This window comes from Podarcis filfolensis, assembly GCF_964270895.1.
Source record: "Podarcis filfolensis genome assembly, chromosome: 2".
Taxonomy (NCBI): domain Eukaryota; kingdom Metazoa; phylum Chordata; class Lepidosauria; order Squamata; family Lacertidae; genus Podarcis; species Podarcis filfolensis.
This window is the reverse complement of record NC_139605.1, coordinates 71550766-71575363: the sequence shown is the minus strand read 5'-3', so window position 1 is coordinate 71575363 and position 24598 is coordinate 71550766. Positions and strand designations below refer to the sequence as shown.

Below are 24598 nucleotides of genomic sequence, written 5' to 3'. Positions count from 1 at the left end.
TAACCTCCAGTACCAACTCAACTAGTTTATCTACTGTTAGGCAGTGGAGAAGTCTGACACACCAGCAGAATCCTGATTGCCACCCGCAACTTCAGCAGCAAAAGTACAAATGTTCTGTATCACATGAATTTGTCCCTCAGTCATTTTCTACAGGTTAGAATAACTTGGTGATCACCGCTACTTGTCTATCAGAATCTACATCGATTTTGTAGCCAGTATACAGGTAAAAACCATCCAGGCAGATTCTAGTCCAGACGTAGCGTCAGACATTAGTAATATATTTCAGAGCAGTAGGCTCACTGCATGTTCAGCACAAAGGCATTTGTGATGTGGTTGAGAATGCAGGACAATTTCAGTTTCACAGAGCAACATGCACAAGCCTCTTGAGTGAAAATGGCCTTAGGTGGTAACCCTATAAACATTTCCTTGTGGAGTGAGTCTCACACTTGCTCTTACTTCCAAGTAAAAACGCATAGGATTGAACTATTAACAATGTAGCTATTACACATTAACTGCTGGGTACTAAGCCCTTATGAATCACTAGCCAAGTTATTTTGGAAGTCTGGTCACAGATACACCCACACACCCATACCAACAAAGCTGCTTCTAAACACTTTGTAAAATCTAATAGCAAAGAATAATCCCAAACGCTGGCCTAGTCCCATAGAAAATGAACCCCGCTTTTTCCAGGTCTTTATCTTGATCTCACCACTGGAAGTCAAGAATGACCACAAATGGGATCACTGACTCCTTAAGCTGCAAATAATAGGTTTCTGTGGCTAGATTGATATTGGGATAAGCAAATTAAAAGGGAAAGACCTCATAGGTTCACAGTGTATTTTAAAGTTGCTCAAGGAAGCAGACTGAGAAAAGAAACAAAGGCATATTGATATCCAGCAATGACTATAATCACAAAGGGCAGGAATATAGATGGATAGGTCATAGTGATTAGGAAGAGTGACTGGCGTAATATAAAGCTAGTCCAATGAAGACACATTCTGGGAACAGTCAGGGAGACAGAGCACACTTCAGCAATTTTCTCTGCTTATTTGCAGAGCTGGCACTGGGAAGTTGCAAAAAGAATGAGCTGGGAAGCCTGCAGTTCAAATTTCAGCACCCCCAAAATTCTCTTGATGACTGTCAGCAAGGCATTAGCCCACATCTGCAATGCAGGGATAATAACCCTGGCCTGCCTTACATGGCTGTTGTAAGGATTATGATACAATTATATATGTGGAGCCCTTAGTGGGGCCAAAAAATGGGATGAATATGTTTTTATTGTGTTTAAATAACTAATTAAAAATAGTATGTGGCATGCTTGAGTGAAACCTACTGGTCTTTCTCTTGAACCCTGCTGCCATATCACCCCTATAGCATCTGCATGGTGAAACACAGTGGCACTTGGAGCCAAAGAATCCTTGCTTCAAGACACTCCACAACATTAAGACAACGTCTAGACTCTGAGGCTTGATGGCACCTCCATCCATACTACTGCCTCAGCTGTTGGTTCCATTGCCTAGTCCTTTCCTTGCTGCTGCAGTATCTCTGCCTGGACACCCTACACCACTGTGTACCCACATGTATTCACTATGTGTCCACTTGCAATCTACAACAGCACTTGCTTGCTCCTAGAGCAGACAACCGCAGAACAGACCTTCCAGAGACAAACATAACCTTGATTTAGAAACAAATGTCAGGCAGCTGCCTGACAAGACGGGGAACACACCAGTTTCCTGGAGGTGTCCAATATTGCACAAAACTGGCCTTTAATTGCCTCTGGAAATCAGGTAATTGCCTCTGCTATAATTATTGTGAAAATGTATTTGAAGAGTTCAATTAATGGCAAGAAAACCCAAATATTGAAGAGCTTAACCTGTCAATAGTGAGATAAATTACTTTTGGCAAGTAATTAGAATCAGATATTTCCCTATAAATTGCATTTCCTTAATTATGCAGGCCAGAAACAGTGCGTGTGTGTATCACAGCTATATTCACAACTATGGGGCAAGTCCCCTTTGCCATTTTCAGCCCTGTATAAATTAGTTCTCTGTACCTTTACCACGTAGTATCATCATTTCCAATGGGACTTGAACATTAATGCGCTTTGCAAGGGCTCTTGATGAAGTGATTGTGTCTTTTCTTACAAAATCTAAGAGGATATCAGTCTTTTGCTCTTGCAATATGACTCCATTCTACAAATGTTTTGCCAGTTTAAATAGCTTGGATCTGTGTGGAAAAATCTACAGATCAGCATTTGGGATGAAAGTGATAATGATGATGATGATTTTAACCGTTTGGACAGCAGTAGGTTTAGAGTTGAGATGCAATTGTTCATTTTTTTCTTCAACTTTCTTTTCTCACTGGACACTTCCAGAAATATGTTTATCTTAGGGTGGCTGCTCCTCATGCATGCAGTTTTTTGCAGCATCCACACAACATTTATAGCATCAAAATGCCAGCCCATATTCCCCCACCCCATTTAATCAGTATTTATCCTTTCCAGGAAAAATGCAGTAAGTTTTTTTAAAAGGCACACACACAAACAAAAACCTATCGCCAACAACTTGCTTACAATATCTTATTGACACATTATATACCCTTAGATAATGTTGAGCACTTGAGTCTTGAACACTTCTGAAAAACAATCTAGGAAACCTTTAAGTAACTGCATTTGCTTGCCATGCCCCCACCCCCAAATTGGCAAGCAAATTTATTATATGGAATTATGGTACATGGGATCATCCCATTTTATCTAACAACCTGCAGCAAGTGGCTTGCCCCAAGCCATTCAATGAACTTCATGGAAGTTCACTGAATGTTGGATGAATCAGGACAAGCAAAAGAAAGTACTTCTTCACACAACTATGAATTTCGTTTCTTCACAGGTTAGTGATAGCCACCATCTTGGATGACCTTAAATGACAATTAGACAAATTCATGAAGGATAAGGCTATCAATGGGTACCAGTATCAATGGCTATGTTCTGCCACCACTGTTGAAGGCAATATGCCTCTGAATGCCACAAGAGGGGAGAATGCTCTTTTGCTCAGGTCTTGCTTTGGGGTTTTGCATAGGCATCCGGCTGGCCATTGTAAGAATAGCCACTGGTTAAAACAGCAGGGCTCTGGCTTTAAATATTCAGCAGAGGTCAGATTATTTAACCACTACAAATCTGTCCTCTTGAGTGGCCTTGGGCAAGTAATTTCCCTCTGTTTTTGTGACAATGAAACAGAGCAACCACACGTAGCCTGCCCCAAGCAAGTTGAAGGAAATGGTGCTATTATAATGCATCATTCTTTTATTCTCTTCTTAAAACCAATTGCATACTACCCTTCTTCTACTCTAATAACAATAGCAGGGCCATGCTTCATGGATGAACAGGGATTTGAGCCCAGATCTTCCCATTCCTATCCCAACACTCCGTACAAATACTTAACTAGCTGATTAATTGTGTCACAGATAACTTGGTTCTGCCTCCCCTCTCCCCATATAAAGCCGCCCTCTCTTAAATAAATCCTGGCTATGCCCATGACTCAGTGACCATCTCCTAATATATAGAGTCCATCTTGAAAAGTCACTTGCTAAAATTCATTTAATCGTTGTTGTTTTTCTAGAGATGGGCACGGAGAGGAGAGGAGAGTTCAGAGAGGAGAAAGTGAGTTAATTAAATTTGAGGCTCTAACCGAAATGTATTCTTTTGTTAGCTCCCATCCCCTAAAGAGGCATACCTTCAATGCACTGGTCCAAACGACATGAATAATGAATCCCTTGATACTGTAACCTGAACACCAGCAGTGACATAAGTGATAAATGTTTACTGATAATGACTTGCCATGCCAATATGCGGAAAGAAGAAAAGGTGCCGGCAAATTCAACAGAAGCATCTTTTACTAGGACGTTGTTATTATTTAGCTACCCGAACCTGATGTGTTCCTTGTTGCTTTAAGGCTAAGCTAACAGCCAAAGGAAAAACAGGACTTGGAAAATCAGTGTTGCAGCAAAAAATGCTGGCAGCAAATGCGCCAATCAACACGCCACTTCTGTGCTCCTGTTTTCCTAACTGGAAATGAGTATAAAACAGTTGTTAGATTAGATTAAATGCTGTTTGTCAGTACACCTTTCACCCACAAGCCCAAAGTACACAGAATCACAGAGCACTAGCAACATTACTTACCCTAAGTGAATTAATTCATAAACTTCACTGCCTAAACTACAGATGGACAAATACTGAAAGGACAAGTGGCAGAATCACCTTGGGACAGAAGCAAGAGGGCTTGTGCCATATACCAAGCCCTGATGGCTGCATTTTATTGTAATGCATCCAAGGGTGGCATTCTCTAATACTTTTGGATTATGACCAAATGGGTGGCTATGAGTCAGTATCCCTTGGTTGAAATTATTGTTATTGTTATTACTCTGCCTTTTTCCTTTTGAGTCTGATGGGACTCAAGGAAGCTTACGGATAAAAACAAGAACTGCAAAAAAACATATCAAAAGCAATTATTTAAATATATTTAAGCATTAATAGAATCAAAACTATATACATATATAAAATCTGTTTAAAAGATACCCATAATTACAATAAAAACAGCATGGCACCAACCCTTTAATTAAAAGGAATCAATTCCTCAAGTCAATTCATCTGCTAGTGGAGGGACAACCAGAAAGGAGCCAGTCTAGCTTTTCTAGGGAGTTCCAAAGTCTGGGAGCAGCCACTGAGAAGTCCCTTTCCAGCATCTCCACCAATCATGCTTGTGAAGGTAGGGAGACCTGGAGAAGCGCCTGCCCTGAAGATCTCAAAACCCAGGCAGGTTCGCGTATAGTCAAAACACATTGGGTTCAATGGCATGTAGATTGCCAAAGTCTTTTTTCCTGGATGCCCACCCCTATTATTATTATTATTATTATGCCAAGTGCATAAAGCTGAATGAGCACAAGTTAAATGTGCATAAGTTGTGAGCTACTTCTCACATTCTGAGTACTTCAGAATGAAATGAGAACCAAGAGAAGGCTCATGCTCTGACTAAAGGTGAAAGCTGCAGGTAGAGAAGACACAAAGTTTTGGTCCAAACCAGAACTAAATGCAGGCTGAAAAGGAGGAAGCTTGAAGGGGAAAAGATGGGAATAAACAGGGAAGGGTAAATAGGATATGGTGAAACTTGTTGCAGAATGGTCCAAACACAAGTTTTGGGATGGTGGTGAATCAGGGGAAGAGGGGAGGCTCAATTAGTCCATTTTCAGACTGGAGTTTGTGGCTCTATTCAGTATTTAGTTTCTGCACACATTTCCAGGAATAAACACCCATGATCAAGCAGCCCCTTTTATTAATCAGGAAGCAACCACTTTCAGGCATCATAAAGATGCTGTTTATCAGTAGAAGTGCCAACTTGGGTCTGTTTTATGATTCCTTGAAGAACCCTAAAGACAGCCGTGAGGCTTCAAAAGCTGGCCCCTTTCACGGGAAAAGACCTCTCCTGTAAGATTGATGGTGTCTAGGCAGCAGATTAATCTTGAATACTGTTGCTGCATGGGTCACAGATCACAAAAGGCATAATGTGGTTGCTTAAATGTGAAATATTTTAAAGGAAGATCATCTTACCCACACAAGATTGCTGCCTCGCCTAACATTATGGATTTCCCTCATTGTCTCACACTTCCCTGCAATGTAATGGATTCCCTTTAAAATATTGGTGTCTTAATTTTTTACATCTTCATCTTGGGAGCACTACCCAGTGTTGCTGAGAAGTTTCCAGCTTCTTAAGGTTTTGTTTTAAGAAGAAGAAGATAGTCTGTATCCAAGTTACATGCTTGAAGAAAAGACTTGACAAAGCCCTGCAGTTGGCAGATTTATCAACAAAGGTTTCTCACCATCAAAGGACTAGCACACTGTGGAAGGAACCTTAACCAGGGGGCTGCAGCAGCAAAGCCCAAGCACCTTAACCCTGCACCATAGTGGTAATTTGGAGGTGGAAGGAACTCCTGGTCTGATCTCTGCTACATTGCAGCACCATCACATGCAGGCATTTGGAGAGCATTGATGGCTGGCCTTGGGTGTCTGCTAGGGTTCATATTGTCTAGACGGGGTGTGCTGTATGATACAACTTTTTCTTTGGATGAACATGCAGTCGGTTAGAGTGTGGTGCTATTATCACCAAGGTCATGGGTTTGATCCCCATATGGGTCCATATTCCTGCTTTGCTGGGGGTTGCACTAGATGATCCTCAGGGTACCTTCCCTTCCAATGATTCTATGATATTTTATATTTGTATTGTTTCGCTCATTTTTTAAAATGTATTTTGCATTTTACTATTGCTTAGGGCCAACTCTGGGTATATGAAGTGGTATATAAATACTACAAACAAAACTAATCTAATCTAATCTATAGGGTGTTACAGCAGCTTTCAACCCAGTGGGATTCAAGTGAAACAAAGATCTACAGTGTCCCAATAAGGCTCTGTAATGTTATCTACTCTGGCCTGGTTTCCTGAGTCTGAGTGACACTGAAGACTGCCTATCCTTGCTTGACGACTTGTTGAAGCATTTGCTTGCCTCCCGTCCACCAATCCTAACACTCTGGAGTCTCTTTTTCACAGAGCTTAAAGCAGTGTGAATGGGGGAATACCTGCTCAGGGTGTGCCTGCTCATCCCACTTCTGCCTCTTTTAGAAAGGCTGTGCAGGGTTTTTCGGGAATCTTTGCTTTGCCAGAACATACGTAGCTGCCTTATAAGGAGTCAAGACTACTGGTCCATCTAACTCAGTATTGTCTACTCTGAGTGACAGTGGCTCTCCAGGGTTTCAGGCAGGGGGACATCTTCCTATGTGAGATGCTGGGAATTCAAAACAGGACCTGCTGCATGCAAGGCAGATGCTCTACCAATCAGCTAAGTTCCCCTAAATCCCTGCACAACATATTGACCAGTAGAAAATAAATATTTGTGTGCCATGAGAAGTGGTGCCGATGCCCCAATCAAACCACTTTCAGCTGTTTTTAATGTGGATTCTTCCCACATTTTTTCAGTATGCCTGTGTTTCTCAAGCTCATCAGTTACTAGTGTTTATGCACACAGACACCCTATAAGTCTATGGGTACCATATCTGACTAAGACAGAGAGGGTGTACCATAGGACTACAGAATTTCCTCCTCAGGTTTCCCACTCTCAGAAAAGTGCAAAACAAAAACATCTATCAATACTGCTGAGACTGCACCAGAGACTGCTTTACAACAGATGCCAATACAAAATGCTTGCATGCACAAGAATATAATTTGCAGTTCCCAGGATAATTTCAGGGTGGCATTGCCCCATCATAGTTTTCAATTACTTTAATGCATGCATACACAAAACCAAGAAACCCAAACAATAGCACTATTAATTTTGAAACAAAGCCCACAGTCACTCTAGCCAAATATGGAGGGAATTGTTGTCCACGCACTTACTCAGCATTTAACACAGGGTCCAGCAGTACGGCATGCAGTAATGGAAATTATGACATTCAGAGGGCATCACCATAAATTTCCTAAGTACACAATCAACCTAATCATCAAATAATTTGTGCCAGCAATTCCATGCTTGAAATATCCATGCTTGCGGAGTGCACTGAGGATCAGAATTTTTTTTTTTAAATGAATGAAATTTGGTCTTAGGTTCATGGAGAGGAAATTGGCTGCAATGATTATTACAGAATCAGAACAAAATGATTTGGGAGATTAGAGAAGAATACACTACTGGAACAAATTGCTGTACTTTCAGAAGGAACAGCATTTAAGTGCACTGCAGGCACCATAAGAAGGGCTTTAGTTTCTTTTTTCCTGGCTAGAGAAGATGGGTCCTTTGATCTACACTTTCCTTGCTCTTCTGCTTCACTCCATACATTAGCCAGGCAAGACAACATAAAATTAGTATCTTTACCTGTGACACATTTCAAACACAGATATTACTTCCAAATTAGCATGTGCCTTCATAAATGTAGATGTGTGTATTTTGCCCTGTGCACACAGTGTAGGTGCCGAGCACCAGTCAGGGCTTTCTGGCATGAAGGTTGCCCAGCAAAACACATGATTGGCATTAATCACATATGACAATGCACACACAGAGGCACGCAGAGTTTCCTACGCCAAAGTCATACCAATACCATTTCCCATATTGTGATGCAGCCCCCAGTTCCCTGCATGTGTGTGTGTGTTATGTGTTTAATCCTCAAATGCTCTGGGCATCACAGGCAACTCCAACCTTGCATTCAATGATCACAAAATTACATTACGAAACAATTCCATCCGTGGTTAATTTCTCAGACCAAAGATGCCAGGGCTTCCTTAGAATAACTTCTCCTCAATACCAGAAGTATGCGTGTTGGCCGTGTAGCAAAACCAATCTGAGCATGGTTAAAGGCACTCAGTTATTACCTCACATGTTCCAGGGCTGAACCCTCAAGATAAGAACTGGCTCTAATCTGTGGTGAACTCCAATTCAGATTAAGTCCTGGGATTCCATGAGGACATGGACTGACCAGAGGCACAAGGGAGTCTTTGGCCTAAAGGCAGCCCAATTATCCAGTGCAGTGAGGGAGCAAGATTTGGAACAGAGCCTCAGCTACATGGGGGCCCTGCAGGACGCAAAACCCCGAACCGAAGTACAGGAGAGCATGATACGTGCTACTTTGCAGAACACTGTGCCAAAAGTGGATCCAGTTCATTGCCCTGACCTTTAAGTTGCATCTCATTTCATGAGTTGCTACAAAAGTGCCTGTGCGAGATGCTCTCGGGCCTCTTAGGTGAGCACAGCTTGCCTGGGTTGTGCAGACTCCCCCCTAAGCATCGCTCCCCTTTAAATCAGACGGAGGGAAAACCTGCTGTGTCAGCTGTGACTTTGTTGTGAAGAGTGACCGGCTCCAAAGCTGTTGGCAGAAGGAGGGGTCTTGTAGCGCCAGAACTTGTACTGAAAAAGAGCATTGCTCAAAGGAGACAGTTTAAAAGCCTCTTTTTTCCAAGGGGCAGGAACTGTTCAGGTCCCAGACACCTGGCACAAGGAAAAACAACAACAAAGTTCTGCAACCCCACTGTATAAGATTATAAATATATCTTTATACAGTGGTACCTCGGGTTAAGTACTTAATTCGTTCCGGAGGTCTGTTCTTAACCTGAAACTGTTCTTAACCTGAAGCACCACTTTAGCTAATGGGGCCTCCTGCTGCTGCCGCACCACCGGAGCACAATTTCTGTTCTCATCCTGAAGCAAAGTTTTGTTCTCATCCTGAAGCACTATTTCTGGGTTAGCGGAGTCTGTAACCTGAAGCGTATGTAACCTGAAGCGTATGCAACCCGAGGTATCACTATATAAATATATCTTTATAATTCCAAAATATATAGGTAGGAGCCATGCAAAAGTGAAAAAAAAACCCTGGAATAAGGAGGTGTTGCAGGAGTGAGTTTCATAGGGTTGAGTTTGCTTTGTGATAGCTCTGGCATCAATTTAACAGCAACAACAATTTGTTTTTTGTACCCCGCCCATCTGCCTGGGTTGTCCAAGCCACTCTGGGTGGGTTCCAACAGAATATACAAAAACACAACAGAACATCACACATTAAAAGCTTCCCCATACACGTCTGCCTTCAAATGTCTATATAATGTTTATTCCTTTGACATCTGACGGGAGGTTATTCCACAAGATGGGCACCACTACTGAAAAGGCCCTTGCTCTGGATGGAAAATGCTAAAGGGAGAGGGCAGATTAGTGATTAGACCAAAAGCCCCGTTTCACCCCTGCAACATATTTTTCCACCTCCTTAAGGACTAATGGAGCCATTCGTGGTGGAGGTGGGGGGTTGGGGAGAAAGCACCTGAAAATAGGCATAATGTTTCGAGTCCTTGGAATGACTCTGAAATACTACCCAAGTTCTTTTGAATTTTGCTCCTCTTAAATAATGATATTTTACCATTTTTAAGTCCAAAAGAGCTTCATGCTACAAACTAAATTACCACCCAAACCAGATATTCATTTAGTTCCCCAAAGGGGGATTAACAACAATGACACAAATTGAAGAGATATCTGTGCTGCCTGGCCCGTGACGGAGAGGCAGTGCTTTAAAAGGCGCTGCAATGTAGGATTTCTCAGGCACCTCTCTCTCCCAGTGTCTTACTGAACAAAGCTATTTCAAACACCACACAGTGTTCTTACCGTCTTCGTTCTCGTCAAACGGTGGTGACTTGCTGGAGGTGTTTGCGCCCATGTTGGATTTGGCTGGAAGCTCCTCACTTACATCATCCTTTAAATTCAAAGTGCTAAGAGCGAGTTATTAACTCACTCAGAGTTGGCAGATCTGTAGATCTTCCTGCCGGTGGACCCTAGTGGGGAGGGAAAAACAGAAAGGAAGGGGGGGACACAGCTGACATCAAAACTGAAAAACTGTATGAACCACACAAATTTGTCACATTTTGACAGGAGTGTTAATAAAAAATAAATGGAAAGGGGAGAGGCCCTTAAAAAGGACACACAAGGGCACTGATGCTGACAGATTTCTCTCTCTCCTAGGAGTAGACCTATTGACTTTTCTCTGACTACCTCAACAAGATCACCCCTACGTCTTTGCATGATTCTACTAGTGTGGCTGTCATCTTGCTTTCTATGCAGAACAGCCAAGCTGGTATAAATTCCACTTGCTTATGAAAATCTTAATTCTGCTTCGGACTAAACATGAGAAACAGAGGGTGTGCCACTTCACCTTTGCTGCTCTCATTTGAAAGGAAGCATATTAAAATTTCTTACTGTATTCCCTGAAACTCCCCAGGGAGGAACACAGAACCATGTATATATTTGATCTCTTATTCCTCCAGCATGTAAGCACAAACCTCTCTATCTGTGGAAAAGTAAAAAATTTGGCTGTCATGATTACTGACTCAGTTTATAATCATGATCCCTGCACTGCTCCCATGAAACCATTTTTATCTTGGTTTTATAGTCCTCATTCTATTTCAATAAAACTTCAACAACACAAAACCAGAGAGCCCCCACCATGTATATAAAACCAGTTACCAGAAAGTGTCTGTATTCACCTCTCTCCTCTTTTTTAAAAAAACACCTGGAAGCTACTTTATGAGGTGGTTAAGTACAATGAACGCATAAATCAGGCTAGATATTTTTCATTATGGTGCCTTGATTCATTGTCTCTTCCGCAGTCTGCTGGCTGCAGGACTGTCTGATACGCAACCCGGAAGCAGGGACCGAACTTCAAGCATTTATGTGTAAACATAATTAATAAGGTCTCAACCTGGCACACGTAAATGCAAGCAATGCAGAAAATGTTACTCCAGGCGCATCGGGTTTAGAGGCTGAAAAGAAGTGCTTACCCACCTTGGAGGCAAGAAAAGGTTCAACAAAGGGGAATCAAAACCATCAAAGGGCTGGAGCAGCTCTCCTATGAGGAATGCTTACAGCATTTGAGGTTTTTTAGTTTAGAGAAAAGGTTAGTAAGAGTTAAGGAGAGGCTTGCTAGAGGTGTTTAAGATACAAATGGTGTGGTCAAAGACACGTTCTCCCCCTGTGTCATAATACTAGAACCCAGGGCCAGCTTCTTTAAACTATGGGATTTCTTTCCACAAGAAGAAGTGATGCTCACCAACCTTGGACAGCTCTAGGAGGACTAGACAAATTCATGGAGGACAAAGCTTTCAATGGTTAGTAGCCAAGATGGCTATGCTCTGAGTCTACTGAGCACAGCATGCCTCTGTGTACCACATCACAAGTGGAGAGAATGCTAATGCACTCATGTCGTGATCTCAGGTTTCCCATGGACATCTGATTGGTCACTGTAAGAACAGGATCCTGGACTAGATTGCTCTTTTGTCTGTCTGATCCAGCAGCACTCTTCTTATACTCAATGAGTTGCCTTATTGAGGTCCAGATGTGGCAGTTCTCTGCTAGAGCCAACATTTTAAAGTCTTGACGTACCATTCATTCATCCTACCTTTATCTATCCCCCACAACCCACGGTGCCACCAAAAACAGGTTATTTCACCCAGCAGCGTAACAGAGCTGTAGCGCAGCCACTTACAAATCCCCCCAAATCAGAAAACACACCACCTCCTCAACTCTCAAAGAGGGTTATATTTCCATTTGTTAATTGATATGTGGAGATATATAAATAATTACTATCATTTAACTAGAAAAACAGTACATCTCACCATTGTGGGGGAGACAGTGACCAGGGGCCCAGGGGCCTGCAGGCCTCTTAAGTTTGCTATCTGGGTACTATCGGTGGGCTACTTTAAGGTTCCCACTTTCCTTTCTTCAGATTATCTCACTTCAAACTGGACTTGGACCAGACAGCCCTTCAAACACAGGGCTGACCTCTGTAGAGCAGGACATATCACCAGCCTCCTGGGCTGGCTCTCACAGGACTGGAGGTTAGGTGGCAAGGAAGGACGAGGGCACAGGAAGCTGCCACATACAGAACACTGGTCCCTCTAGCTCAGTTTTTCTACACTGACAGTGGCTCTCCAAGATTTCAGACAGGTGTCTCTTCCAGCCCTGCTTGGAGATGCTGGAGATTGAATCTGGGCCTTCTGCTTGCAAGTCAGATGCTCTTCAGCTGAGCCATGGCTCTTCTGCAAAGGACATTATCACAAAGGCCTGCATCAAAAGTGCACTGGTTATTTAATCATACCTTAGTTCTGTACCAGACATATCTCGTGACAATAGACTCAACTTTTTGCACAGGGCCCCCCAAATCCTCTCAACATCTTTCAGATGGTGGCACTGATTCAGAAAATAATTGATGCACATGTTAGCAAAGCTGTTTCTGTTGTTGTAAGAGCTCGGCAAAGTTCCCATCATTTCAAAATAAATCAGAGGGGTAATTAAATACTCAGGAAGTTGAAGCAAGCAAAATTGTCTTATGGTTGGAGAGCCCAGGTGAAATTCTTAAGGATTTGGGCTTGGATGAAAATTGCTAAGTCACTCCCTTAAGTGGTTAAGACTTTGCAGATAATGGCTGCCTTTGGTTGGCTGAAAACCATTACAGAGGTAGAGAGGGGGCAATGAAAGAGTTTTAAGCATATCAGAAGGAAATGGGAAAGAAAACAGAAGGAGAGTCAAGCAGATTGGCTGAAAACACGGCTTAAGAAATTCTTTTCCCTGTTATAGTAGCAATATGAAACCTAATCAGGTAATGTAGCTTGAGCAGACTTTTCAGAATTCTGGAAATATTAAGGCTTAAGAATTGGCATGAAAGGTGGAGGGTTGCCCAGGACCAAATATTCCTTCGACTCAACTTTCTTCTGTTTGCTATACAACAGCTTTAGAATCGTCTTCAGATATTCTGCCTTTTATGTTTTTTAAAGTACTACATGTGTTTGTCACATGGCCACTTGTTTAGCTCTATGTGGCTGACAAATTGGTACCACTGCTGAAGAGTTCTGTGCAACCAAAAAGGGAAACAAAAGTTGTTCCCTCCCCACAAAAAACACCTGTGTTTTTTAATAATTCAATAAAATCAGGCAGACGTTGTTTTATTGCCGCTGGCTGTACTATTTTACGGATTCTACTTTTAAGTTGGTTTTTGTTTTATTTTTGTCCTTTGGCTCCTTATTTGGTCATGTTGTGATGTTTTTATGCTTTTATCCACTCTGTACATAATTTCACATACTATTATTTATAAATAAATGCTAAAATTTCAGCTTCTGACACTGATCAAGCTGTGGTCACCCTCCTCTCTTCTGGTCTTTCATATACATTTCTGTCTCAGGCTCTCCCATGGAAGAAGGACCAAGCTTGTATTCTGCTGCTACACAGGGTAAGACCCAAGCCAATGGATCCATATTACAAGAAAGGAGATTCTGACTAAACATTAGGAAGAACTTCCGCTGTTCAACAGTGGAATGGACTCCCTTCGGGAGGTGGTGAACTCTCCTTCCTTGGAAGTTTTTGAACAGAGGTTTGGGTGGCCATCACTCATGGATGCTTTAGTTGAGAGTCCTGCATTGCAGGGGATAGACTAGATGACCCTTGGGAGGATCCCTTCCAGCTCTGCAGTTCAATGATTCTATCATGCTCTCCTACTACCTAAACCAGCTTTAATCCAAACAGGTTTAAAGGAAACTCGTTGCCAGGTGGCTTGATTCAAGAACACCAGAGAAACCATTAAATACACACCTAGACTCACAACTCAGATACACAGGCCACAATCCTGCACATAATTACACCTCAGCACCACTGATGCCTGGTCTCTTGCCATAATTTTTTATAAGCCCCCGAAAAGGTACCAACCAGTCAGTCTTATGTATCCTCAATAAATCCCATTCAAGAAGCTGCTACTCTCCTTAGTCCCTGTGTGAGTGAAACTCTGAAGCAATGTTGCATCAAGGAGCATCTTTGGACTTATGGGGGTACAAAGAGCTTGGGAAGGAAGAAGCTTGTGAAGAGGGTCATCAGAAAGGTAAAACTTGCTGAATGACTTTTTTTTTCAGAGGGAAAAGCCTCAAGATCTCACACATTTTTATAAGGTTCACATTTTGTCTTGGGAGTCAAACAATGTTATGTCCTTTTGATGCATTAAGTAGTGCTGACAATGGCCTGGTTTGCACGGCACAAGAAGCCGAACTATGGCTTACTGGGAGTGCACAAAGGTGTGGGATCCTGAAGGGGCTTGCAATCACTTTGCTCCTAACCAGTTTTGCTTCTGTGCAGCCCTTAGGCTTGGAGTTCAGCTCTCTCCTTGCTAACTACAAGCTATAGCCAAGAACAAACCTTGGCTACAGCTCACCGTTAGTGTAGAGAGAGCTTAACCATGAACCATATTTGGGAAGAAGCACTTAGCCAAACCCTGTCTTAGCACAGCATGGTAGTAAATAAGAGGGAAGTTCAAAGCAGTTGTCCTGGTAGGCCATAGCATGGACGTGCAATAAGTGAATCAGGATAGTCATGAAGAAAGGCCACATTTTCACATATATTGCTATTAATAGCCAACTCTTCCTTTACTAGGCTCAAAGCAACTTTTCTTAGTTTCAGTGACTGTTCACCCAGGCACAGAACAGGCCCACACCTATCTAACTTTAACAAAGTCAAAGCATTAAGTGTCCCTGGATTATTCATTCGCACCTCAGGCTGACCAACCTCTGGCACATATTAAATGAAGAGTCATAGATGCGGCATCCAGAGACATATGCATGACCATTAACAGCACAATTTTCTCTGTTGCTGCTTGTATCCATCCAGTTCACACATGCAAAAATGCACTCAGCAGCAGCCAGGGCTCCTCATGTGTAGAAGAGAACAGGGTGTGTGAACTGAGAATGAAACATGAACTGCTCTAATTATTTTAGACCCACTTTGTTGGGAGTAAAGATTATTTCCGCATAAAGCATGCTCTCACTATTGATCTAGTAGTAAAACAAAAGTGCTGCCATCATCACAACCTTTTCTCAAGGCCCAAATGTGCAAAGTGCAGAGCTGAGATTTGGCTGAAGGCGCTCAGGAAAAAAGCGGAACTTCCCTCACTTAGGGGAGGCCCCCTAGTTCAGTGCTAGAGCAGAAATGCAGAAGTTTCCAGCACCTCCAGTTAAAAAGGTCAGGTGGAAAGCGATGGGAAAGATCTCTCCCAAGACTCTGGATAGCAGCTGAAAGTCAGGGCTAGATGGATAATGCAGGGCTAGATGGATAAACATTTTGACCTGATCTAAGGCAGCTTCCTCTCGGTCACTAGTGAGTCCTCTCTCCAAAGCATGTTACAAATCTCAGAAAAGTTCTTATGAAGTTCTGATTGCCATAACCTGTACTAGAAATGCACCTGACCTAGGAAAACAGCAACCTGCCTTATTCCAAAATCAGAACCTATGTCCACCTAGTCCAGCACTGACTGGCAGCAGTGCTCCAGGGTTTCGGGCAGTGGGTGGTCCCAGCCCCACCTGGAGATGCCAGGAATTGAACATGGGACCTTGCACATGCAGAGCATGTGCTTCGCCACTGAGATATGGTCCTTCCCAATAAAGCTTGTTTTACTGAAACGGCTAAAAATGACCTAGCCCAATAATTACCATATTTTTTGCTCTATAAGACTCACTTTTTCCCTCCTAAAAAGTAAGGGGAAATGTGTGTGCGCCTTATGGAGCGAATGCAGGCTGCGCAGCTATCCCAGAAGCCAGGACAGCAAGAGGGATTGCTGCTTTCACTGCGCAGCGATCCCTCTTGCTGTTCTGGCTTCTGAGATTCAGAATATTTTTTCCTTGTTTTTCTCCTCCAAAAACTAGGTGCGTCTTGTGGTCTGGTGTGTCTTATAGAGCGAAAAATACGGTCGTTAATTGTCTGATTTAAGAACCATATTTCCTTCTACTATTCTTTTCTTCTTAAAGATAGCTAAGAAACAAACACCTTGGACAAAGCCAAGAAGCGCCCTGAGACCTCCGGGTATAAGGTGGTATATAAATTAAATAAATAAGCAAAAATAATAGAGTAATCTATTTTGAAACAACAAGAATCTTGCTCACAGAGAAGGAAGAATTGGGAGAATGCTTCCCCCATTGCAGTGAAAAATGCTACAGTCAAGATTAGTGCTTCTCCTGACCTGAAGAGAAAGAGGAAAAACACAGCATGCATGACATTATGCGGTGATATCATCCATAAAACAGGATGCTAAAATTATGTCTCATCATAAGTAGCCATAAAAGTCAGTTGCCATATCATTTATGTGCACTTGTTAAATAGAAACATACAAGCCTTATTGATGTCCTTCCTGGTAGACCACTGACACACAGACATCTCGGAAGGGATTCAGGCCTCGCCTTTCAAAACTGTGGGTTGTTTGGGGGCTTTTTCATTTGCCAAGTTTCAATAGTTTCAAGGATACTTAGTGACTCTGATGTGCATGTTGTTATTAAAACCTTCTATTACTTATCACCCCAGTTTAGGTATTTTTCTTCTCACCAGGTTCCCGATTTATGTTGTTTAATCCTAAATATGTTTTCTTAGATGTAAGTCCCACTGGGTTCAATAGGGTTTGCTTCCTATAAGTATATTTAGAATTGCAGCCTAACGGAGCCTTACTCAGAAGTAAGTCCCACTGAGTTCAAGGTTAAGTGGGTACTGGAGCCTGCCTAAATCTTTTAAATAATTGCTATCGTCTTAAAGTTTTTTATCCCTATTATACAAATTATAATCAAAATAAAGAACCCTCCACATAATCACCGGAAGAAATCAAAATGACCATGTGTTGAACAAAGTGTTTCTACATCTATTCATGCAAGCAGTTTTTTTTAAGGATAGGTGAAAAAAAATACCAAGATTTCATGGCTAAGTGGCAGAGTTTTGAACATCTCATAAGGTGATCCCCAACTAAATTGTATCCAGAGTAGACCTAGTGAAATTAAAAAGCTTAGGTATCTTAAGAACACTGATTTCAATGGGTCTCCTCTGGGTATGATTAGCTTTGGAGAGCACATATACTAATTTTTTATGCGTCACAAATATACATTTTAATGGCTTAGATAATTGAGAGACAGGAATCCATAAGCCCTTGCATACTTTGCTATGGCCTTTTCGACAATTCAAAACATTGCTGAACTTTATTAATCGGTCACTGCACATCTCCTCAGGGTTCCAGCTTTTTAATGCTCTGATGTTATCCCTTTATTGATCACAATATTCATGGTTCCATTAACGGAACAGTAAACAGACTAATAACCGAAGGAAAGAAAGGGGGGACAGAAGGGAACTTAGTATGGGGGTAAATCAAAACCATTGATTTAATTAGCATAGCACTTCCTTGCTGAGACCCCATGCATGCAATGATGTCAAAGTAAAACCATAACAGTACTTGGCTCTTTTTAAAAAAAAGTTATTCAGCTGCTGAAAATGAAAACCATGAAATAAAAATTAGGGCTTTATGCTAAAGCTGTTGGGTTTGTGAGAATTAAATAGTTATTTCGAAGAAAATGAATTATAGTTCTACAGTTTTTAAATACTTTAAAAGGTTGGCGAGATGCAAATATAAAATACTGTGGTTTAGGAAGAAACTTGGTCATTTAAAAAAAAAAAACCTTTTGTCTCTAAAACTCTTATACTGAGGCTGGATCTAGCTAGACACATCAAAGGAGCGTTCCAGTTAAAAGCATTGTAAATTTAAACAGGGAAAACAGGTAGAGAAAAGGGGGGCTTCACAGCGCCATCTGGTGGCACAACGTTCTATCGCATATACAACGCATATAAATCGCTTTTTATTTACCAATCTAGCTGAGTCCCTTTTAGGTTTGACCCACTGAAACCCTTGAATTTCAACCCATACTGTTCCACAGTTTTCTGACCCCCAACTTGGTTCTGATACCCCTGCAGATGCACACAAGAACAAGGACTTCAGTTAAAAGTATTCAGTTAGCTTGACCCATAATTATTCTTTCAGGGCACACACACCTAGCACTATTGAAGCTGCAAGCGCTTGTCCTGCTACTGGCAACTGCAATTGGAGTCTTCGCTAGGGATATGTAAACATTCAAAGTTACTAACCATGAGCGGGGGGCGGAAAGTTAACTTCTCTACAAGCCAGCATCTTTATAAAAGAATGCCCAAAGCCATAGGGGCATCGAGAAGCAAGAGAGAGAGCGCTACTTCCTGGTTGGAAACCTTAGAGGGTGAAACGAAAACAAAAGCTACCTTTCTTACCTTGTTTTAGGGAGGGCAGAAAGACCAGAGAACGGAAGCCAGCATCAACAGCAACAACCTGAAGCTGCAGAGCAAGAGGAACCGGGAGAGGTGAGTGCGCTGGTGCGGGTTGACACTTTGTGGGTGGCTTTTGCCTGCCCAGGTTCCTTTTTGCAGGATCTCGGCTGGAGGCAAGGACACTTGGGAGAAGAGCCCGAGCCGCTATTGCAGGGAAGTTTCCCCTCTTGCAGATTGCAGGAGGAGCCTGCGGTAGTCACAAGGGGGGGTGAAACAAACCAGACAACAGCAACGGTTGCAAAGACGCACATAAACGCGCGCAGAGGACAGGAAATAAAAAAAAAGTCGGAAGGAGAGGAGAGCGAGCAGGAGGGGATCTTCAGAGAGAGAGAGAGAGATACGGTAGAAGCAGCGGCCAGCCACTGCAACTGTAGTTAACGCTGTGATCGAATTGGCAGCGTTTCTGCAACTGCAGACGAATCAAAAGCACGCCGGCCGGGTCCGCCTGACACACCGTGTCGCTTAAAGGCTTTATGCAGATCAGCACTTTCCAGAGATCCCTTAAGTAGTTGCTTGGGGGCGAGGACAGTCTCCCTTTTCCCCCTTTTTTCTTTCTAGGCAGGAACCCCCAGCATCCCAATGAGAAAGCATGAAAAGAATGCAAATGATGCTGCAAAGACTGTTACTGGCGTTTCATTGGCAAAGGGATTTAGGACCATTGAGCGAGAATCTCCTCTCCGCCCCCAGATATCTGCATTAAAACCATGCATCTCATGCAGCACTTTTCGCGTCCCATGCACGGTGGCTTCGGTTCCGGGCAGGAACCGAGCTAGCTCTTTTGGCCTGAATCCAGCACGGCCTGTAAGCGCACAGGTAGGGCTAATGGTTCGTGAAATTGCCCCCGGGCTTGAAAATAACTTCAGGACGTGCCTGCCTAGGTACTGCGAGGGGCATCAGGACCAATGACATGAAGCCTGCATAAGCCATCAGTTGTTCACGTTTCTCTGAGAGGCGAGAGGAGAGCCACTCCCTTAAACCGTGCAATCCCTTCTCCAAATTGGAGGAGGGCGTGTCAGCATCTGAGCTCCTGAAATGTAGAATCTGAGGACCGCTTAGGACACAGGAACCTTGCATCAAGTGCATGGTGGTCCTTGGAAGTGCTACTTTTGCGCATCTGCTTTACCTCTAAACTGCGCAGTTAAACATTAATTGGTGTGGTTATTCAGCTACTAAAGCACTTGTCCACCGATTTATTGATGGAGCTGGCAACAAGCCAAAGTCTGGGATAAGGGTACTTGGTCCAGACATGTAACAAAAAGGCATTCGTTCTTCTCCTGCACCCAATGTCCCGAGTGCGGGTAACCTCTGGAATGTGGTTTGTTCTCCAGCTTGAATCAAAAGCTAGCAGGTTGAAAAATAAGGTATGTGAAACCATTTAGACTTTCATTTCTATACCAAGAGCTACTTTTAAATAAAGGTGACTGTTTTGCTACAACAATCAACATCAATGTGTCTTTTAAGTCTGGTGGTTTTGAGCTGCAGTCATATGCAGTGGCGTAGCGTGGGGGGTGCAGGGGGGGCCGGCCGCACCAGCCGCAACATCTGGGGGTTAGGGTTAGGGGCGCAAATCCACGGGTTAGGGGGCGCAAATTACTTGCCTTGCCCCGGGTGCTGACAACCCACGCTACGCCACTGGTCATATGCTCACTTGGTAAGTGGGTTTTACTTCCGAGTAAACGTATAGGATTGGGCAAGGCACTTGGGAAGCCCGGGGAGAACTTCATTGTCTCCCTAAGGAATTCCTCCATCCAGGTAAAGTCCAGTGCCACCTAGTGACTACCTATATAATGATGCAGTCAGTATAGTATGTCTATTAAATTGCAACTTTTGACACACTTAAGAGAAAGTGTACTTTTCCTTCATGGTCCTCAGAGACACTTTAACTGAGGCATTACAATATGTAAATTTATGTAGATTTAATCAGTCAAACAATTCATCAGTTAAAAGCCGGATAGCTAAGAAGGGTTTCATAATATGTAAATTTATTTACATGTAATCAGTTAATTATTTCATCACTTAAAAGCCAGATAATTAATTGATTAAAAATTATTGAGAGGTTGACAGCACGAGTGATGATACTTAATTTCCTTATCAAAGAGTTACATGCAAATTGATGGTATTCCATTAAGCAACAAAAATGATTTGTGAAGTGTCTTTAAAAAAATTAAACCTGCTATCATATAGGTTTTATATTTCAATCATTCCCTTGCAGGACAATAACAGAGAAATAGTTATTTTTAACTAGTATTTGTAGGTATCATGAAAAGGGAAAGAAAGGATAAGAAACCCATCCTCCCAGTTTTAAAGACTGAGAAAAGATAATAGTTACTTTCCTATAACTTAATATTCACAATAGCTCTAGCCAAGCATTCATTGTGCAAAGTGAAATTCTGCTCATAGCACCTCACTCTCTCCCTCAGGGCACTCATTTACAGAAAGAACCTAGTTACATTGGAACTGATAGAATTTAGGGAAATCTACACAGCCTGTGACAACCCTAAGCTATGAATGAAAGGTTTCTATAAGGAAAGACAGGAAAATAGAATGGATTCCGTATGCAACTTGAAACACAGGTCAAGTTACTGCGTCTTACTATATGTATGGAGTATGACCATCTTTTGTTTGAGGGGGTAGATATGTCAGAGTTTCAGTAGTTAAACGGATCCCACAGAATAAAAATATCTCCCCTCTTATTTTTTATAAGGTGAGAGAAGATATCTTTTGGATGGCACTTTTTACATAGATGTTCAGAGCAAAAAGAAGGCATAACTGTTGGTAAAGTAGGCAGGGAAGGAAAGCTGGTGTACTGTGGGCTAAGGTGTCGTGGAGATTACCAAGAACACAATCTGAGCCAGTTTGCTCCCTTTAGGAGTTGCATAGAGGGGGTAATTTTGCCCACATACTGCCTGTGCCATCAATGCAGCACTAAGGGTGAGGAAAACACACACATCTGGGCCAATTCTCACTTCTTCTAAAGATGCAGAAAGCTTCTTGGGGCAGAGAAGCCATAGAGAGTGTGGAGCTAAATTTTACCAGTTTAAGTCAGTGTGGAGGATGAAAGGAGAGGCAAACCCTATGCTTCTAGGCAAGTTCCCAGCCTCCAGTTAAATTGCAATGGTGGTAAGCAGTACTGACATTTAGCATTGTCTGTTCTCTCTCCCATCAGCTCACCTTAATAGTGGCAATTTTTCATAGTGGCTACCACAGGTGGAGAAGACAAAGACTGAATCAGCCTTGGCTCCCTCTTTCACAACTGGGGGGGGGGAGGGGTGTGCACTTTTTGCAGTGCTATACTTTTTAGAAGGCTAAAGAAATGAGCTTATTGGACTCACTCCCCAAACAATTCAAGCACTGGTGTTAAATCCAGATGTGACACTAGATTTCGGGTGGTGTGGACGATTACGCCACACATGGGTGCCAAATAACAAGAACAACAATAATGTGAGATCCATAAAAAGCAACTGTACCACAATGAAATTGTTGTAAAAATAAGAAGTATTGCTGGAGGGGCACCAAATTTTGTCCTCACTCAGGGCACCATATTACCAAATCTGTCCCTGCACTAAATGCAGCATTTGAAGTTATTTTGTTTTAACAAAAACCACCGCCCCCACTCCCATCTAGGCTAATATTACCAATGGGAGACTTCCTTCCACCAAGTAGCAGCAGCTTCAAGGGCACAGATATTCCACTGAGGCTGCATTCCAACAGGCACAAAAGGGTGGGGAAAAATTTTCCCCACAAGTTATGATGCTGACAAAATCCATGCCTGGTGGTTGCTGTTAACTTTAACAACAACAACAACTTTTAAATTCCCAAACGCAAAACATTTAGCATCACATCTATTTTGGCCTGGTGATTGGACACTCTACCAGCCTTGCAGCCTAATCACATGCATGTTTATAGTTGGATATATGTCCCACTGTGTTCAACAACTCTTACTCCCAAATAATTGGGAACAAGCTTGCATGCTGAGACTGTATTGCAAAATAAGAATTCCATGATAGCCAGCGTGATTCAGTGATTAGTAAACTGAACTTCTGTCTTGACAATCAAAGTTAGTAAGCTTGCTTGGCTATGTATGTGTTGTGTGAACTATAAAATGGGAACAGTAACCCGTTATTTCACATGGTGGTTGTGAGGTAAATACCGCAAAGCAGTTTGCATATTAAAAGGCCATAGAACAAAGTTTTAGAAGTTCAGCTGTTTTTCTGGAAATGTTTGCTGCCCTCTAATGGGGATAAAGCAGCATGGCATACAAAAGGAGCACCAGCAGCCTGCCATTATGAAGCTACTTTATACTGCATTAGATCACTAGTCATCTAGCCCAGTGCCGCCTAGTTTGACTGGTAGCAGTTTTTCACCAATCCCTAATCCCACTCTGAGTCTGCAGAAGAGTCTGGGAAGATGTAGTTCACCACTTTGCTATTTTTTTGACCTACACAGATACAGTATTTTTATTTTTTTTTAATCTTTTGACTATTATGTACCAAGTGTTACAAATTTCAGTTTGGTATGATGTTGATATTTTCCTGGTTTTTCTTTACAAATAATTTTTATGTGATTAGCTTCAGTTACTGAAACTCATTCTAAGGCATTCAGGTATGGATGCCTAAAGTTCCAAAATACAACCACCAAACATTCAAAGGCAATTTGAATTACATTTACTGTTTCTTTTTTTGTGTGACAACAGATCCTCAATAGAAATGCAATACCATAGCAGCAATTTAAACAGCAGTTGATATCAATTCAATATATATATTCACTTATTTACATTTACTGACCCCCTCTCCCCCCCACTGATTACAACATCTCCCCAGAATATGCAAATAAAAATGTTTCCCTAAAAACTAACTTGCAAGTCAAGAACAAAAAAATAATGTCCTTCAAAATCACCCATCTCTCCTAATTATCATTATAATAATCTATTCTAAATCCTAAACCTACCTTTTTCTTGTATAGTCAAAACTAAGTGTAGCACAGCACGTCATCATTATGCAAACGTCCTAGGGATAATGCCAAAGTTTTTGGGTAATAGTTGTTTGAAAAACAACCTACAGAATTAGTATTCTTTTGATGAAGGTATGAAGTGAATGGAGTACCAATGATGGATAGCTAGAAGCTTTAAGGTTCATTATCTTTAAACAATCTACTACAGGATACGAGCATATTTTCCTTCAAGTTTATTTAAAAATCTAACAAACAGGAACACACACTTGAAGGAGTAAAGTACAAGGGTTATGTTCAACCAGTCTTTGCTTACTGAATACACTCCTGCTTTGTGAAACTCAGTGCTGGAAGCAGACAGCCATTCTTCTGAATCACTGAAGGAGCATCTATTATACAACTTTATTCATGTTCCTGGACACTTTCTGAAGTCTGTTAAGACATTGAACAAATTTTCAATTCCTTTTTTGCTTCTTTGCCTATTACACTTACTATTTCACCTGTCAAACCCACCTCTACAATTCAAAATATTTTAAGAACAAGGCAAAAAGAGCTCACAGAGTTTGCTTCTCAGGTGGCCAACAATATACATTAGTGCTTGTTCTTTCTTCTATGAAGAACTGTATGACCATGGAACGGTAAGCTTGGCATCTGATTTAAGATGATGGCGTTTTCACATCATTTGCTTCTTTTGCTTCTTTTTGAATAGAGAACCCATATTTAAATGTAACAATCACAGTCACTACCAATACAGCAGTGGTAACTAAAGTGGATATCACTACTGGAATCCACCACTTTTCTGGATCATCCACTGGCTCAGATGCTGTGAAAACAAGGAAAGAGAAAAGATGCTAAGCCCTCACTACACTGTAAAATATGGCCAGACCCCGGTGCCCAAGACACTGCTAATTAGGAGGTAAGCCCGTAGAAAACTTCACTATTTTAAAAATGT

The 24598-nt window shown here is 41.9% G+C and overlaps 2 protein-coding genes across 12 annotated transcripts in view; both read right to left on the bottom strand.

Annotated features, from left to right (window-relative positions):
* Positions 1-19711, bottom strand: part of STK32A (serine/threonine kinase 32A) — a 73820-nt gene extending 54109 nt beyond the window's left edge. The window contains exons 1-2 of one of the 3 annotated variants that reach the window (XM_083600236.1): positions 18643-19711; positions 10174-10340 (exon numbers count right to left, since the gene is read on the bottom strand). In XM_083600236.1, coding sequence (XP_083456362.1) covers positions 10174-10225 — 52 coding nt within the window. In that variant the 5' untranslated portion in view covers positions 10226-10340; positions 18643-19711. Of the gene's footprint in view, positions 1-10173; positions 10341-18023; positions 18061-18393; positions 18430-18642 lie in introns of those variants that run through there. The other 2 variants (XM_083600237.1, XM_083600238.1) reach the window with 2 other exon arrangements.
* Positions 19712-23867: 4156 nt separating this feature from the next.
* The window catches only part of LOC310756365 (uncharacterized protein), an 82367-nt gene continuing 81636 nt past the window's right edge, over positions 23868-24598 (bottom strand). For all 9 annotated transcript variants that reach the window (XR_014544836.1, XR_014544838.1, XM_083600193.1 and 6 more), the window contains one exon: positions 23868-24469. Coding sequence is in view for 7 of the 9 variants with exons in the window: in XM_083600193.1 (XP_083456319.1) it covers positions 24303-24469 (167 nt within the window). In the remaining 2 variants the exon portion in view is untranslated. The remainder of the gene's footprint in view (positions 24470-24598) is intronic.